Source organism: Geotrypetes seraphini, chromosome 9 (genome assembly GCF_902459505.1).
Source record: "Geotrypetes seraphini chromosome 9, aGeoSer1.1, whole genome shotgun sequence".
Classification (NCBI taxonomy): Eukaryota; Metazoa; Chordata; class Amphibia; order Gymnophiona; family Dermophiidae; genus Geotrypetes; species Geotrypetes seraphini.
The window spans coordinates 119,944,787-119,961,232 of record NC_047092.1 but is presented as its reverse complement, the minus strand read 5'-3'; the positions used below and the strand labels follow the sequence as shown (position 1 = coordinate 119,961,232).

Sequence of the window (16,446 nt, the reverse complement as noted above, 5' to 3'; positions counted from 1 at the left end):
AAAGGTTGCGTGGAGTGCTGTTACTGCCAACAACTGAAGGCATGTTGGAAGGTTGCAGGGGATGAAAAACAAAGCAGTGAGAGTGAGAGATACTGGAAAGGGGGAGGGGTGCAGAGACCACAAGAAATACTGGGGGGGGGGGGGATGACAAAGCAAGGAGAGTGAGAAATGCTGGAGGAAGGACAGAGAGCAAAGCAGAAAGAATGAAAGATGCATAGCTGGGGAGGGCTGGCTGGTTGGCTCAATGGAGAGGAGATATTCTGACACTGGGGTGGGGTGGTATGGTGAGAGAGGAACAGAAGGAAAGGATATATGCTGGTCCTAGAAGGGTGAAGCAGTGTCACAGAACTGGAAAAAGTGAGGGGATAAACTGGACATTGGGATAAAGATACAGAGGAGCAATGCTCAACATGGGGAGGGTGGGTGCAGAGAGGCAATACTCAATATGGGGAGGGGAATAAGGATAGCAAGGAGTGATACTGGACATATTGGGGGGAGCATAAGGACACAGAGGAGTGACATGAGAGGGATAGGAATACCGAAGAGCAGTGCTGGAGAAGGCAAGAAGAGAGAGAAGGTCAGAGATTAGAAATGCTGAATATGGTGAGAGGAAATGGGTAGAGACACAGTGGAGGTGCTGGACAGGATGGATAAAATCACAGAGGGGGGATGAATGGTGAACATTGAGAGAGAAGAAATGCAAAATGGACACAACCACGACAAGAGAGTTAAGAAAAGACAGAGGAAAACAGAATTTAAAGAGTGAGACCAAAAAGATTAGAAAAATAAAATGACGAGACAACAAAGGTAGAAAAAAGAATTTTATTTTCTATTTATTGATTAGAATGTTAGTTTATGGAAACCATATCTTCTAGAGCTGGTGGCAGATATTAGAAATGGCTGGGTCCTGTGAAAAAAAACCTTCATTCATAAGAACATAAGAGTTGCCATATTGGGACAGACCAAAGTCCATGAGGCCCAATAGCCTGTTTCACACTGTGGCCAACCAAGGTTACAAGTACCTGGCAAGATTCCAAAGAATAAAACTAATTTTATGCTGCTTATCCTAGGGATAAGTAGTAGATTTTCCTAAGTCCATCTTTATAATGGCTCAAGGACTTTTGTTTTAAGAAATTATCCAAACTTTTTTAAAAATCCCTGCTAAGCTAACTGCTTGCACCACATTCTCTGGCATTGAATTCCAGAGTTTAATTACTGGATCCCTGTCTGCCTCAGACAAATTGCTTTTAGCTGTACCCTTCTCCTCCACTTTCAGTTCCAGACTTTGTTCATTTCAGTGTACTGTCCCGTATACATGGAATAAACTATCTGAGTCCCTCCGCTCCTTCCCTTATTCAAAAGTAGGCTGTAAACCTACCTTTTTGAGACAGCTTTCAACTCATAACCTTACTCCTCTCTGCTCACCACCTTAGCCAGAAATTTAACCATCCCCTCTAACTGTAACCCCTACCCTGGAATCTTGCTTGTCTGTCTAATTGTTTAAATTGTAAGCTCACTCAAGCAGGGACTGTCTCCTTTGTGACTGTATAGCATTGCGTACGTCTGGTAGCATTCCAGAAATAATTAATAGTAATAATAGTAGTAATTGGTCATGCCTGTTGCAAGTCCCTATTGACCATTGCATGTTGTTTTTGGTGTGTCTGGTAGCTACGGATTCCCTGTGTGGTAACATGCATATTCTGCTTGTCCTTGGAGAAAGAGAAGTTACTCAATGCAGGCATTCTCCGAGGACAGCAGGACACATATTACTACGTTCCCTCCCACTTTCCCTAGGAGTTGTATTTTCTAAACTTTTGGAAGTCAACTGCTGGTCATATGTGACTGAGACAGGCAGAAAAGCATGCAGTCGGGGCTGTAGAACGCTTGGCAAGGTCTGCACTAGAGCTCCATCAGTGATATCATCCACATGTGGTAATGTGTGTGTTCTGCTGTCCTAAGAGAACACTTGCTAAAGGCGAGTAACTTCGCACTTGATTCTTTACTTATGAAATCCTAATAGATCCTATCCCAGCCCTAATAAAGGAAGTATTCAGTTTTTAACATCATGGAATTCTATGATATTCAACCCAGCTGTATGTAATATTTTAGTGATACCAGGATTTAACTGTGTCCAACAACTACACCACAAAATCATTAATAATTAAAATACTAAGCCATGAATGTCCAGTAATTGCATAAATGCCACATTTATTTAATAAATGAACAATGCCTTAGGTGTAACAGTAACAGTTTTAAGACCCTAACTTTCAACATTTAAGAATTTTCTAGAAGACATCAAGAGAACTAGACACATCACATTGGTATTGTTCTTAATGTCGCACTAGGGATAGGGAGGGCCGTACCCACAGCAATCACATATATACAAAGCAAGAGAAATGATCGTGGCATTTGGGGGGTGGCATCACAGGAAGAACTCTTGGACGAAAATTAGTCAATGGAAGCACAAGAGAAAAAAAAATAAACCACAGCCTTGTTTCATTTCAAATTGGAACAAATTACAACTTATAGATTAAAAATAAATTCTTGACAGGAGAGCTATGAATGCAATGAGATTTAAAGGAGAGAAGTGTTATATTTAGGCTTACTGTTCACAATTTTATATGTAGCAACACCCATCACCACTCTACCTCCAAGCAACACTTTTGTTAACAGGCAGGATGGTCTTTGGCCTCGTTTTTCATACAGTACATGTATCTCCCACAAAAGCTGCAAATTTAGTGAATGTAACAGTTATATTTTTAGTATACACATATTTAAATACATGTGTGGCATACAGAAATGGTACCTAAACACACTCTCATCACTCAATGTGTTACCCAGTTCTTAAATTGGTCCTTAGTTCTCCAATAGCCAATCTGGTTTGCAATATATCTATAATGAGTATGTATGCACTGCCTCAACTGTACACAAATATACTGTATATATCATGCTCATTAGCAATTTCCCTCTCTTCCCCATCCTAATTCTCAAAATATCTGAATTCTTTTACCTTGGTCAATACTTCTTGCAGTCAGTTTTGAAAGCTCAATAGACTCCTTAGATCTACAGTATAATGATAAGATAGCCAGCTAATAGACAATGCTGGTAATGAACTATCATAGCCTTTCAGGATGAGTTCTATTTTTCCTTACCCTGACTACATCTTAGATCACTCTCTCAGTTAATGATATGCTCTGTAGGTTGATTGGCCCCAGGCACATCCTGACTCTGATCTTTCAGAATCAGCGGCTTCTCTTTTCCCATGACCATACTCTAGGATGGCTAACCTAAGGCATGGTCCATAATATTTAATTCTTAGATACATTCTTAAGTAATAAAGGCCCTTAATCTAATCTCTATTACCATAAAGTTTCAGCTTTTGGCAGTCTATATATACTGTATAGAATCTCCTCTTAGCTTTCTTAAACTATAGGTAAAGGAAAGTGATATGCTGTTTCTTTTGGTATTTTGAACCTCTCTCTCCTTTAATGCTCTGAGATAAACTCTGGGTTGCAAAGTATTACCTGGCAATGCTAAAGATGGTGCCAAGCTCTATTTCATATGAATTTCACACGCCAAAGAAAGAAGGGGGATTCAAATTCCAGACACCTTTGTGTGTGTGTCATGCAAATGTTTGCTTATAAAGTATAGTTCTTGTCCTATGGAGTTTCTGTTTCCATTTAAAGAAATTTAACTAATGTTTAATATATAGGAGTATAATGAAAGCAAGTTTCTTTGTTAAAATGCAGGATAAAGAAGCATGTTGCCATCTAATGGTACAATATGACATTTTTTAGTGGACATATCCTACTACATTATCTTCATGACCAAGCCAATAAAATGGAATAAAATGAAGCAGGTATTTAGATAAGGAGAAAAAGAAGGTGATGGGTTTGAGATATGCCCCAGCAGTCTATTGCATTGTACTCTACAGTGAACTTAAAAGTGCTAATTTTTTGCAGTGCCTTGGGAATCAGAGAGAAAACATATTTACTTATAACATGGTCAGATATCTTCTGCCCAATGTCCTTATTATATAGACTCTACAGTATACCACCTTCCCAGTGATTCATATGTTTCAGTCTTTCAATTCTTCCTCCCTTTGCTAATTTTACATATATAGAGACCAAAGTGCATAGCTCACCTGCACTGAAAACCAAACATACTATACAGGACTTGACAAATATACAATAAGAGAGATTAAGAAAGTGCCAAGCGGAATCTATGTACAACTGTGAATTTAGTTTTCAATATGTGCTGTTATATTACATATCAAGATTGTATTTTCATTGTTTAGTTTAATCTGCCTTGACAAATTGCCCAAAGCAGGTACAAGTCTAAGTAAGTAAATAAATAGCTAATTGTTAATCAACAGCAGATAGGCATACCTTTTGGAGGTTCTCTTATTGGCCTGTAATATTCAAGAGACTGAGGAAGTCTATTAGTGCTTTCTGAAGAAAGGGGCTGAATTAGCACAAGTTGGAAATGTATGAGCAGCAGCAGCAGCTTTTTTGTGTTACACACACATCAGGTAGGGCAGGCAGAAATTCATAGTGACAGCAGTCATCTGCTAATTATTTTGGGACTTCAATTATGCTGAAAATTTAGGACGAGCTAACTGAATAACCAATTTTTTTGCATTGAGGAGTTGGTTAACAATGTTCTTACTTGGAGTGCTATGAAAAAGCCCTGTTCCTTAATGAAAATAAATGTGTCTGATCATAGGTAGTGGGCAATGCATTTAGAAGTACCTCCTTTCTGTGGTATAACCAAAGTGGTTTACATATTATATACAGGCACTTTCTCTGTCCCTAGTGGGCTCACAATCTAAGTTTTTGTACCTAGGACAACGTGAAAGATAAGTTAGAGAAGATGGTAAGGATATGTTATTCTAGAAAGTTAAAAAAAAAGTCAAAATGTACTCTACCCATATACCATGCATGCCATAAAAATCATATTATCCCGCCCCTGCCCCATTTTCTCAGGCGCAGTCCAACTGCTTTAATCTCCACCTCATTGCTTGGAAAAGGCAAAGCCCTTAGAAGTGAGTCAGCCAGACGTTTTAGAAAAAAGATAGAAATGTGTTTATGAAATTCAACTGTTTAACACAAGGTTAATCTTTCTTGACTCTCCTCCTTTGGGAAAACAGATACAAATGCAAAAGCACATCAGTTGGTATAGGTCCTAGTACAAGCAACTCATATTCAAGGGCCTTGTTCAGTCAGGCCAACTGAGCCAAGGAAGTGGTGTGCTTAATGCTGGGAAAGGTTGAAAGATAGTGTATGCTATTGCAAACACCAAAGTAGCAGTACTGAAGTTAACTTTTGGAGGAAATGTTCTGCCCTCCTGGCTAGCAAGAGTATTCATGTTACTCAGGCATGCCGCTTCAGAGGAATATAGTATCTATACAAAGGGAACGTATGAGAGATAAAAAAAAATATATAAGAAAATACTTGTACCACAGTGTAAGCATATTTATATACCTGTGCAATGATAATGTGATTACATATGTGTGCGACAATATATCTGTGCTAGTGATGTGCATTTGGCTGGTTAGCATGCCTTAAAAAATTAGTGCACTCAAAACTGATTTAAAATGTGCAATAAATTATGAATTTATATGTGTACACTCGATTTGAGTACTTAAAATTTTTTTGTTAAATCAAATGTGTGAATTAAAAAAAAAAAAACTTTGAAAATTTCCAAATATTTAAAAAATACCTTTTGGACATGCACATCCCTACTATGTGCCGCTGCACGAGCACTTTGTGATTCTATATTTGCAAACCTGAATAAGTTTGTGCATATGTGTGTGTAGATAGCACTTAATAGCACTCTTTATATCACTTAATAGCATTGTTTGTGAGCAACTAACTGACTGCAAGTTAAAAGGAATATAGTGGCAATCTAACCTTCCTCTCAGTTTGATTTAAATGAGGGATATAAAAGAGCAGCAGTTAGTGAAATGTTATATGTGCAGCAGAGCAAACACACTTGTGTATATGTGTGAATAACCTTACACATTCACCTATAGGGCTGTGAGAAGGGGATGAGATTCTGAGAATACAGTTGGACCCTCCTTGTGTTTCCAGTTCCACCATGTCCATATTCCAAGATGGACTCTTGCTCTACAAAAATGAAGTAGGTGATTCTGCATAAAGCAATAAAACAGGATTAAGCAGCTCTAAAGCTTTTATGGAATTAAATATAAATGTACTTTATAAATATAACCTTAAATTATTCCATCTTCTTTTCTAATAGTTTAGAATTTGGTTATAGTGACCGGTATTCCATAAGTTATATAGCGATTTGTTTACGAGTAGAAGCAGTTCCTTGTGACCTGTACCTTCTTTGGAATGTCCTCAATTTCTCCTAAACCTGAAGGTCCCTGCTGTCAACTTCTCTCTTCTTGTCATGTGACACTATCACCCAACCATGGATTAGAGAGAACATCACGTGATCACACGAGAGATGTTCAAGGCAACTGTCACAGGTTTGGCCGCAATAAATGAAATTAATTTTCTCTCTACATGAAGTGTACAGCATGAGTCCTCCAGTAGATTGGGTGGTAGGGGACAGGAAGGCAATGTGGTAAATTCAAAGTTAAGATGCTTGATGGGATGTTGTACAAAGTCAGGCTTCTGGATGCCACTGGCAGATGAAAGTTGGAGTGGTAGAAGATGGGGCACAGACAGTTTCCTGCTAGATTCTCATCTGAGCTGTTCTCCTTCTGGATAGTTTGGATCTGTTTTTGGAAACAGAGGAAAGAATTCAGTGGTTAGTTTAAAAATGTGCATTTATGAGGTCTTGATATATCAGAGATAGAACTGATGGAAAACAATAACACTAGGAATTATAACTGTCAAATATAGGTCAAAGTATGAAAAGGGATAACTAGAGAAAGAGTAATCAGACCATAATTATAGGGTTATTAGATGCAGAAAAAAATCCTTAATATAGTTACACGCAGTCACTGCAATAATTCAAAGGTTTATATTTTTCTTAAGACATAATTAAATACTTTATGTAGAAAACCAAATTCTAAAAACTAGAAAATGTGTAAATAGCGTGTGATCCATAATGTCTGAACAGTACCATTAATCACTTAGAAAATCCCACCAAGCTCTGAATATACCTTGCCTAAACCTCTGCATATGCTTCTACATTGGTGGCCATCCATCTACAAGTTGGTCCCTCATTTACCCTGGACACAAACATTATTAATTAACCTCCTCCTTTATTAATGCATAGTGTGGGTTTTAGCGCCGGCAGTAGAGGTAACTGCTCCGACGCTCATAGAATTCTTATGAGCTTCGGAGCAGTTAACGCCGCTGATGGCGCTAAAACCCGCACTACACGTTAATTAAGGAGGAAGTAAGTTATTTATGCATTATTAATTAAATGATTTATTTATTTCAGAAAATATGGTGGTAAACAAAAGGTATGTGCAACAGAACAGACCTGTCAATAGTAAGCACCGAGGCCTTGAAGGAGAAAGAGTAGTAGCACAACATCTACTGATGGTTTCTAGGGACACTGTGACCTTACAAAACCCAGGGATCACACAGTACCTAGAAATAACACATGCGCCAAATGATCAGCATTCTTCAGCCAGTGTGCTGCTCCCAAATGTGCCGTGGGAGTTTTCTGCCACTCCTGTCCTGTCCCCAGCCAGCAACTCTGAATTATAAGATTTCTTCTGTAGTGGTCAGCGGCAGCAAGAAGTAGTTCAGACAGCTTGCTAGCACCAACCCTCGAGTTTTCTCTCTGATATAACTTCCCACTTCCTCATAGGCAGCAAATATCACAGAGAGCTTGGGTTGGCACAAGCAGGCTATCTGAATTGTTGCCTGCTACTATTGCTGTTGCCGCCCACTACTGTCGCTGACCATTACAGGAAAAAAGTGAGGGAAAACCAGACAGGTTAAATTCCCTAGTCTGTGTACTCAGATACCATGAGGAAGTTAATGGAACCTTCATACTAAATATACTTAAATTTGGCCATACATTATTAACTGGAGACAGTACCTTCAAAAAAGATATAAATAGGATGGTGTTAGTCCAGAGGACGGCTACATTAATGGTCAGTGGTCTTCATTATAAGGCATACAAGGACAGACTTAAAGATCTCAAAAATGATTGCTTTGGAGGAAATGCAGGAGAGGGGAGATATGATAGTTTAAAATACCCACATGGCATATGAAAAGTTCTCAGCCCAATCAACCAACTTCTCAAATTCTGAGCGTTATTTTGCCACTGTAGTTGAAAAGAATGTTATCTTATTTTGTTAAGTGCCAATTTGTAAAAACAAAATTCTATGTTTTGACATTGCTTCATATCCACATCATTCTCTTCTTGGCTGGGCTGAGAACTTTTCAGCACCCCTTTGTAAATGTACACGAGGCAAGTATCTTTCAATTGAAAGGATGAAAGTGAAAGGGGGTAGACTCAAGTAACCTCATAAAATACTTTTTCACGGAAAAGGTGGTAAATGTTTGGAATGCGTCTTGGCGGAGGTGGTAGAGACAAAAAGTGTATCTGAATTCAAGAAAGCTTGGGATAAGTATGTAGGATCTTTAAAGGAGAAAAAAGGATAGTAGATGGCATGGTTAGGCAGATTAGATAGGCCATATGGTTTTTATCTGCCTTCATTTTTCTTTGTTTCTTAACTGGCTCAATCATAGCGAGTCCTTGAGTTTGATGTGTGTGTTCCTGTGGCAGTTTGCTAGTTCTCATCACAAATTTTAAACCAGATTATTACATAGTGAAAATTGTATAATGCTCAGATTGTGTCCATTTGGCATGATCTCATTATTTTGGACTAGATGCACTAAAGATACTGACTCGATTGCTCTTGGCCGATTCTCTGGCCGATTCTCCAGCAGCGATCGATGCACTATCAAGATTGCATGCAAATAATTTGCATTCACACGCGACCGATCAATCGCTCAGTGAGCGAATGACACATGCACAGAGCCCTAACAGCAGTGACAGGGGAAGCAGCCTCCTGTCACTGCTGTTAGGGCTTTTTTTTATAGCACAGATATTGTGGGTGTGTTACACATGCACAATCTAACCCATTAAAAAAAGAAAAAAATCCCCCCCGTGCCATGCTCCCCCCTATGCCAGGCACCCTCGAGCCATGTCATGCATGGGGAGGGGCCTAAGGCCCTGATTGGCTCAGATGCCTCAGGCTCCTTCCCTTGGGAGAGGTTTTAGGTGTCTAAGCCAATCAGGGCCTTAGGCTCCTCCCCCTTGTATCCGGGATACAATGGAAGGAGCCTAAAGAAGTCCCTGATTGGCTTAGATCCCTAATACCCATCCCAAGGGGAGGGGCCTGAGGCTTCTGAACCAATCAGGGCCTTAGGCCCCTCCCTAGGCATCACATGATGCACCAGGAAGGGAAGGCCCAGCATTGTAGACTTTTGGTCTGGGCAGGGCAGGATTAACCAATAGGCCAAGTAGAAACATGCCTAGGGCCCAAAATGGTCAGGGGGGGCCCAATGAAGGAGGGCATCAACATTGTTTTTTCCAAACGGCGATGGGCCCCTCCAGCATTGATCGGCAACGCGGCCCCCCTGATCAGGACGTCCTGCGTGATTGTACGTGGTGAGGGTGTTGTCGAGGCAGTGTCTGACTTAGGAGAGGAGAGAGGTGAAGTCGCACATGCTCATTCAGGATGGCGGCCGGTTTAGATGGGAGTTGGAAGAGCGCTGACGGACGACAGAGGCATTGCCGAAGCAGGAGGGCAGCCGCATGGGGAACCCGAGGCAAGGAAGGCACCACTTTCGAATCGCTGTGAAGCACACGTAGGCAGATACCCCTGGGCCACCATTGCTAAGTGCTCGTTTATTGGGGCAGTGCTCGGTTTACGAGACAAAAGTTTGCTGAGTGTTTTGCTCGTCTTGCAAAACGCTCGCAAACCGGTGCACTCGTAAACTGAGGTACCACTGTACTAAAAAACCCAAACAAAACTAGACAAACGTAAGTATTATTCCGAACAAATCGGAAAAGGAAAACCAGATTTGAAAATTAACAACCAAATCAACAAATACTCCAACAGCAGATGAACTGGCAACATTTTTCAAAGCAAAAGTAGATCACATCAGAACTGACGCTACCATTAGAAGTAAAGTGGTACCTTAGTTTAAGAACATAATTCCTTCCAGAAGCATTCTCATAAGCCAAAGCACTCGTATATCAAAGCAAAGTTTCCCATAGGCCATAATATAAACCCAGACGATTCATTCCACAACTAAGGTTTGCTATGGTAGCCCAGGGGTGGGTACCTGCCTGTGGGTGCCACAGTCCCTTCAGCGGAGTGGCTTCCTTCCCTCGGGGTCCCCATGAGGCTGCCCTCCTGCTTGGGGTGATGCCTCTGCTGTCCTCCAGCGCCTCCCGGCTCCCGATCCAAGCCGACTACCATGCTGTGCAAACATGCGCACAACCTCTCAGCTCCCGAGGCAAGCTGGCCGCCTCCCCGACATCACGCATGCCACATGCAAGCACACACAACGTTCTGTGCTTATCAACGTTGTGCATGCTTGCACATGGCGTGCGCGTTGTCAGGGTGGCGGCCGGCTTGGCTCAGGAGCTGAGAGCTTGTATGGATGCTTGTACAGGATGGCGGCTGGCTTGGATCAGGAGCCGGGAGGCGCTGGCGGATGGCAGAGGCATCATCCCAAGCAGGAGGACAGCCACACGGGGACCCCCAAGGGAAGGAAGCTACCCTGCTGAAGGGGCTGCGGCACCCACAAGCAGGTACCTACTCCTGGGCCACCATAGCTGAGAGCTCATTTAGCGAGTCAATGCTCAGTTTGCGAGTCACAAATTTAGCAAATGTTTTGCTCATCTTGCAAAACACTCACAAACTGAGGTTTGACTGTACTAGGAAACAGCACAAAATCAAAAGAGAGAGAATACCCACCACAAACAAAATGCCCAGCAGATAGGTACTGGAAGAAATTCTCCCCAATCATTGGAAAGAGTTAATAAGATTATTACCTAAATATATCAAATCTCAATGCTCATTAGATGTATGTCCAATTATTCTACAAAAAATCAATTTAAAAAAATCAAAAATATACTACAACTATCTATTAGACTGGCTGACTGACTTTCTAGAAAAAGGAATATTCTTCAAACACCTAGAAAAAATAATTCTAACACCCATCCCAAAAGATCAAAAAATAGAAATGAACAATACCAAGAATTACAGACCAGTAGTTTAAATCCCACTTCATGTCAAGCTATTAGAAAACATGGTAACAAATCAAATCGCAATGTACTGGAACACCATAAACTACTACACACCACACAATCGGGTTTCAGAAAACATTATACGTAGCACTGAAACACTACTCAGTGCCCTGGCATCCGAGATTAGAACACACATGCGCACTGGACAGCAAGTCCTTGCACTACAATTCAACTTAGCTAGTGCATTTGATGTGGCAAACAACACCCTTTTGATCTTTCCAATTGCCCCACATTATACACTTCTCACTCCATATTTGCAGTTTCAGCATTCGTTGTTTCGATTATTCACGGTTTTTAGCTTGCTGGCTCCTCCCCCCAAAATTACATCAGCTTACATAGAGAAATCGCTGATTCCAAGCATTTACTGAGAAAATTGCTGATTCCCAGCACTTTCTTCACCGTGTTTTGCCTCTTCTTCAGGAACAGGCCAGGTCTCCCACCATATTATTCGTGGTTTCACCATATTCACAATGGTTTTTAATAGAAAACAGCGAATAACATACGAGAAAGTTATTTGCGGTTTTTCTGTATTTGCGGTTCTGTTAATCCCCTCTATCACAGAGAATACGGAGGGAGAAGTGTATAGATTTAGCCCCTCTTCAGTCTTGTGTGTCTATTGTTGCAGATTGGTTGTCATTTCATGGTCTAGTTATTAATGCGAAAAAACCTACTAACTGTTAGATTAGTGGAATGCTTCCTGCTTCTACAGATCCTATTAAATTATTGGACGTCGATTTGATTCCAGTAAAGACATTCTGTTATGTTGGAATTAGAGAATGACACGAGGACTGCAGTAAACCGTGGTCACCGCAGTAAATCCACAGGAATGGGGACAAGACCTTTTACCGCCCCATGGGAGCGGTGAAAAGTCTTGCTCCTGTGATAAAAAAAATTGTGCCCTTGTCAGATTCGGCATCTCCTCCCCAGCTCCTCTTGCACCTATTTTACCTTCAGGAGCTAGCCATGCCACGATGAAGACAGAAGGAACCCAAAACCAAAGCCTGAGATCAATGTGATTTGAAGAATAAAATTACCAGACAACAAAAGGTAGAAAAAAAATAAATCTGTTTTATATTTTGTGATTAGAATAGTTCAGATTTGAAATATATTATGTATCCTGCTAGAGTTGGTATTAGACTAAGTGAACATATGTCCTGTTTTGAATGGGACCGTCCTGTTTTCAGACACTCCCCCTTCCCGTTGTACCCACACACATCTTCGGGACACCGAAATGTCCCGTTTTCAGGGACAGCGTCCCGAAGCTGTGCACTTCCTGGTCCTCCCTGTCGCGCAAAAAAAAAAAAAAGACTTCCTCCTTCCTTTCCCCAGGTCCGCTGCTGTCTTACCTCCCTGCTGCTGCTGCTGCTAATCACTGACAAGAAGTCTTCTTTCCGACGTTGGTGATTAGCAGCAGCAGCAGCAGCAGAGAGGTAAGACAGCAGTGGACTGGGGGAAAGAAAGGAAGGAGGTTTTTTTTGCGCGGCAGGGAGGGAAGGAGGTAGGCAGGCAAGCTGGCTGGCTGGCTTTGGGGGTGGGGGGGACAAAGTCTGGAAGGCAGTGAGAGGGACATAGGAAGGAGGCACTGGGGGCACTAAGGATAGAGGGAGGGAATAGAAAGGGACAATTGTTGGACCTGAGTGCAGAAAGAAAGAAATGAAAAAAGATACACAGTCAGAAGGAAACTCAACCAGAGATTCATTTTCTCTGCATATAGTGTGCTTTCTAGTTTTTAAAAAAATTTTATGGTTACCATTATGAATTAATAAGATATTATGGAGCTCATAATTAAAAAAAAAAAAAAAGTCTAAAAAAGTGGCCCAAATGGGTACTTGGACGATCAAAAAGCCTGATCGTCCAAGTACCCATAATCAAAGCTGGATTTAGACGTATCTAAAACCAGCTTAGGCCTTTCCCCTGCCTCTAAAGGCACAGAGAGAAAAGAGGTGTTTTTAGAGGAGGGGGAAGGGCGGGCGGGAGATGGGCCAACCTAGACCTAGGCATGCAGCAGGTATAACCAAAACTTTAGGCAGGTTGCCTAGTCGGCACATACGTTTTGACTTAGACCAAGTCAAAACAGGTATAAGTGCCGAAAAGGGGCTGCTGAGCTGATCGTGGCTGCTGCAATCAGCTCAGCGGCCCCAGCAACTTGCCTACCCCCTACAGCAATGATCGCGGCAGGAGAGATGGCTCATCTCCCCTGCCGTGAACCACCCTTCTACCCCCCCAGACAACAATCAGGGCAGGAGGGAGCCCAAGCCCTCCTGCCCTGCGGCATCTCTGAACCCCCGATGAATATTGGGGCAAGAGGGAGCCCAAGCCCTCTTGCCCTGCGGCACCCCTACCTCCCCGACACTATCGGGGCAGGAGGGAGCCCAAGCCCTCCTGCCCCAGGCACCTCCAAACTCCCCAACAGGATCGGGCAGGAGGGAGCCCAAGCCCTCCTGCCCTCGACGCAAGGGCCCAACCCGGCCCATGTGCCTAAGGCTCCGCCCACAGGAGGGGCCTAAGCCTACTGGGCCTATTCCTGTTGGCCCAGGCGTCTCAGGCCCCACCTGTGGGCAGGATTTGAGCCGCCTGGGCCAATCAGGTCCTAAGGCCAGCCATTCAACGGATGACTGGCCTGTCGGATGGACGGGCTTGGCACCCGTCCGTCCGACCAACGTTATTGAAGGTACGGGGATGGGGGGTCGTGGGGTCGTCGGGGGGGGCAATCTGGGGTTCAGGGGGGCCCTTGCGTCGAGGGCAGGAGGGCTTGGGCTCCCTCTTGCCCCGATGTCGTCGGGGGGGGGGGGATCGCGGGGAAAGAGGGCTTGGGCTCCCTCTTGCACCGATGTCATCGGGGGTAGGGGGGTGGATTCTGTAACTGGTGTTTTTGACAGACACCGGTTACAGAATCCAACTTTTAGGCGAAGGACTGGCTCCTCCTTCGCCTAAAAGCCCTTGTTTTGGATGTTTGGGGCTTAGGCTTTTTTTAAGTTGAATATATGGTATAAATTTAGACGTAGTGGTGGTCTGGGCATTTAAACAGCTGAACGTAGAGGCAGGCCATTATCAAAAAAAACCCTTTTGGACATTTTTTTGATAATGGACATTTTCCCTGCTTCTACTTTCAACATTTAAGACCTTAGGTCAAAAGGGGACTTAGACCTTTTTTTTTTTTTTTTTTATTATGCCCCTCCACGTGTACATGAAAAATGAATGGAAGAAATTGGGGTGGGATTGGGGGCGGGGCTAGGGCAGGATTGGGGTGGGGCTAGGGCAGGGCTAGGGTGGGATTGGGGGCGGGACTGACAATTAATAAATGCCCCTTTTGATGAAAAAAATAAATGGTCACATTATATTAGATATAATTGGGGACTGCAAAGCCCAGGCTGTGCTTCTTTAGCTTCCTGCTGGCTTAGGGCTCATTCTCTCTGACCAGGGAGCAGTTGCCCAAGTTGCTCTCCCCTAACACTATTCCTGCCATGTGTGACTGAAGTATTCTGTTAGCTTGATTTTTCTGTGTAGCATTCTGTAGTAATTTGGTTTGTTCAGTTTTCACAATAGTGGAGGGGATATTTGTGAAAAGGAGGGGAGACAGGGGTTTTGTTGATCCTTGCTCTGTTTTATTTGTGTTTATAAAATGACAATTGTACAGAATATTGTCTCTTTTTATACTTTAATAAAATAAGTTCAGTATAAAATCATAACTATTCGAGGCTTATGTGGATGAGATTTGACAGTTTGCAGGGAAGGGACGGGACAGGGATGGGGCCTGAGCTCACGGAGACAGGGCAGGGACGGGAACTGAACTCGCAGGGACGGGGCAGGGATGGGGATGAGTTCATGGGGACAGGGCGGGAACGGTGATAAATTTTTTCCCTGTGTCATTTTCTACTAGGAATCTTATTTGATAATAAACTTTCCTTTGAACAGCAGATAGGCCAAGTATTAAAGAAAGGCTATTACTAGCTTGACATATTCGTTCAGTCAGCAACACTAGCGGCTGCAGCGCGGTAACAGCCCCAAAGCCCATAGAGATTTAAAGGGCTTCGGGGCTGTTGCCATAAGGCAGCCGCTAGCACTGCTTTGTGAAACAGGCCCTTAGTCATTGATTCCATTCATACATTAATCCATGCCTCTGTATAATCAAGGTTGGATTATTATAATTCAATGTACTATGGAATCAATGCAGCATTATTACATAGGCTACAGACATTACAAAATTCAGCAGCCAGGCTTCTTTTTAAGGCTAAAGTATACGATCATGCCACCCCTTTTGATAAGTTTGCATTGGCTGCCCATACATTTATAGACTTAAATTTAAAATTTTTTGTCTGACTTTTAAAGCTTTAGATTATGTAGCTCCACCTTACTTGGCTGCTATAACCATTTCATACACTCCAACACATACATTACAGTCAGTTGACTCTCGGAGATTGGTACTTCCTTCACCAAATGTGGCTCATTATGAATCAACTCGTAATTCTGCTTTTATCTTTTTATCTCCATTCTTATGGAATAACCTTCCACAAATTATTCAAAATGAACTCTCATTTCCAAAATTTAAGTCTTTTATGAAAACTTTTAAATTTGACTTAATTTTAGACATCGCGGGCATCCCCCCAGCTTTCCCGTAAACTCTCCTATCTTAAAATGTTGGCCAGCCGGAGGCATCCTTCCTGCCTCCAGCCGGCTGGCCTGCCTTCTCACGAATGCACCGGGGAGGGGCCTTAGGCACCTAGGCCAACCGGAATCTTAGGCCCCATTCACAGTGCATTCTGGGATGCACTGGGAGTGGCCTAAGATTCCAGTTTGAAATAGTCAAGCAATTGTTAGTGAATCAATCGCTTGACTATTTTGCATGGGGCTTTACTAATTTGCATGGGAGGATCGGATCGCTACAGGCGTTAGTGAATGGAGGGAAATTTGGTCGCAAAGGGCTCGCAAACCGATTGGTACACAATCAGTTTGCTTAGTGAATCTAGCCCCATATCCTTATACCCACCTAAAAGGTATTTCTATAACATAAGTGCCAAAATTTATGTGCCAATTACATGCATAAATGTATAAAATAGAGTATTTTCATACATGTGTATACATATGCACTTAACGGCCAAAATTTTGCCCGTGCCATTCTGTAAATGCCTACTTAACTCACATTGTATGTATTTGCAAAGGGTGTACACATGGAGGCAAAATCTGAAC

The 16,446-nt window shown here is 42.4% G+C and overlaps 1 protein-coding gene across 3 annotated transcripts in view; it reads right to left on the bottom strand.

The window, feature by feature from the left end:
- Positions 1-2,177: 2,177 nt before the first annotated feature.
- The window catches only part of KIF1A (kinesin family member 1A), a 627,076-nt gene continuing 612,807 nt past the window's right edge, over positions 2,178-16,446 (bottom strand). For all 3 annotated transcript variants that reach the window (XM_033958697.1, XM_033958695.1, XM_033958696.1), the window contains one exon: positions 2,178-6,745. In XM_033958697.1, the coding sequence (XP_033814588.1) occupies positions 6,703-6,745 (43 nt within the window). In that variant the 3' untranslated portion in view covers positions 2,178-6,702. The remainder of the gene's footprint in view (positions 6,746-16,446) is intronic.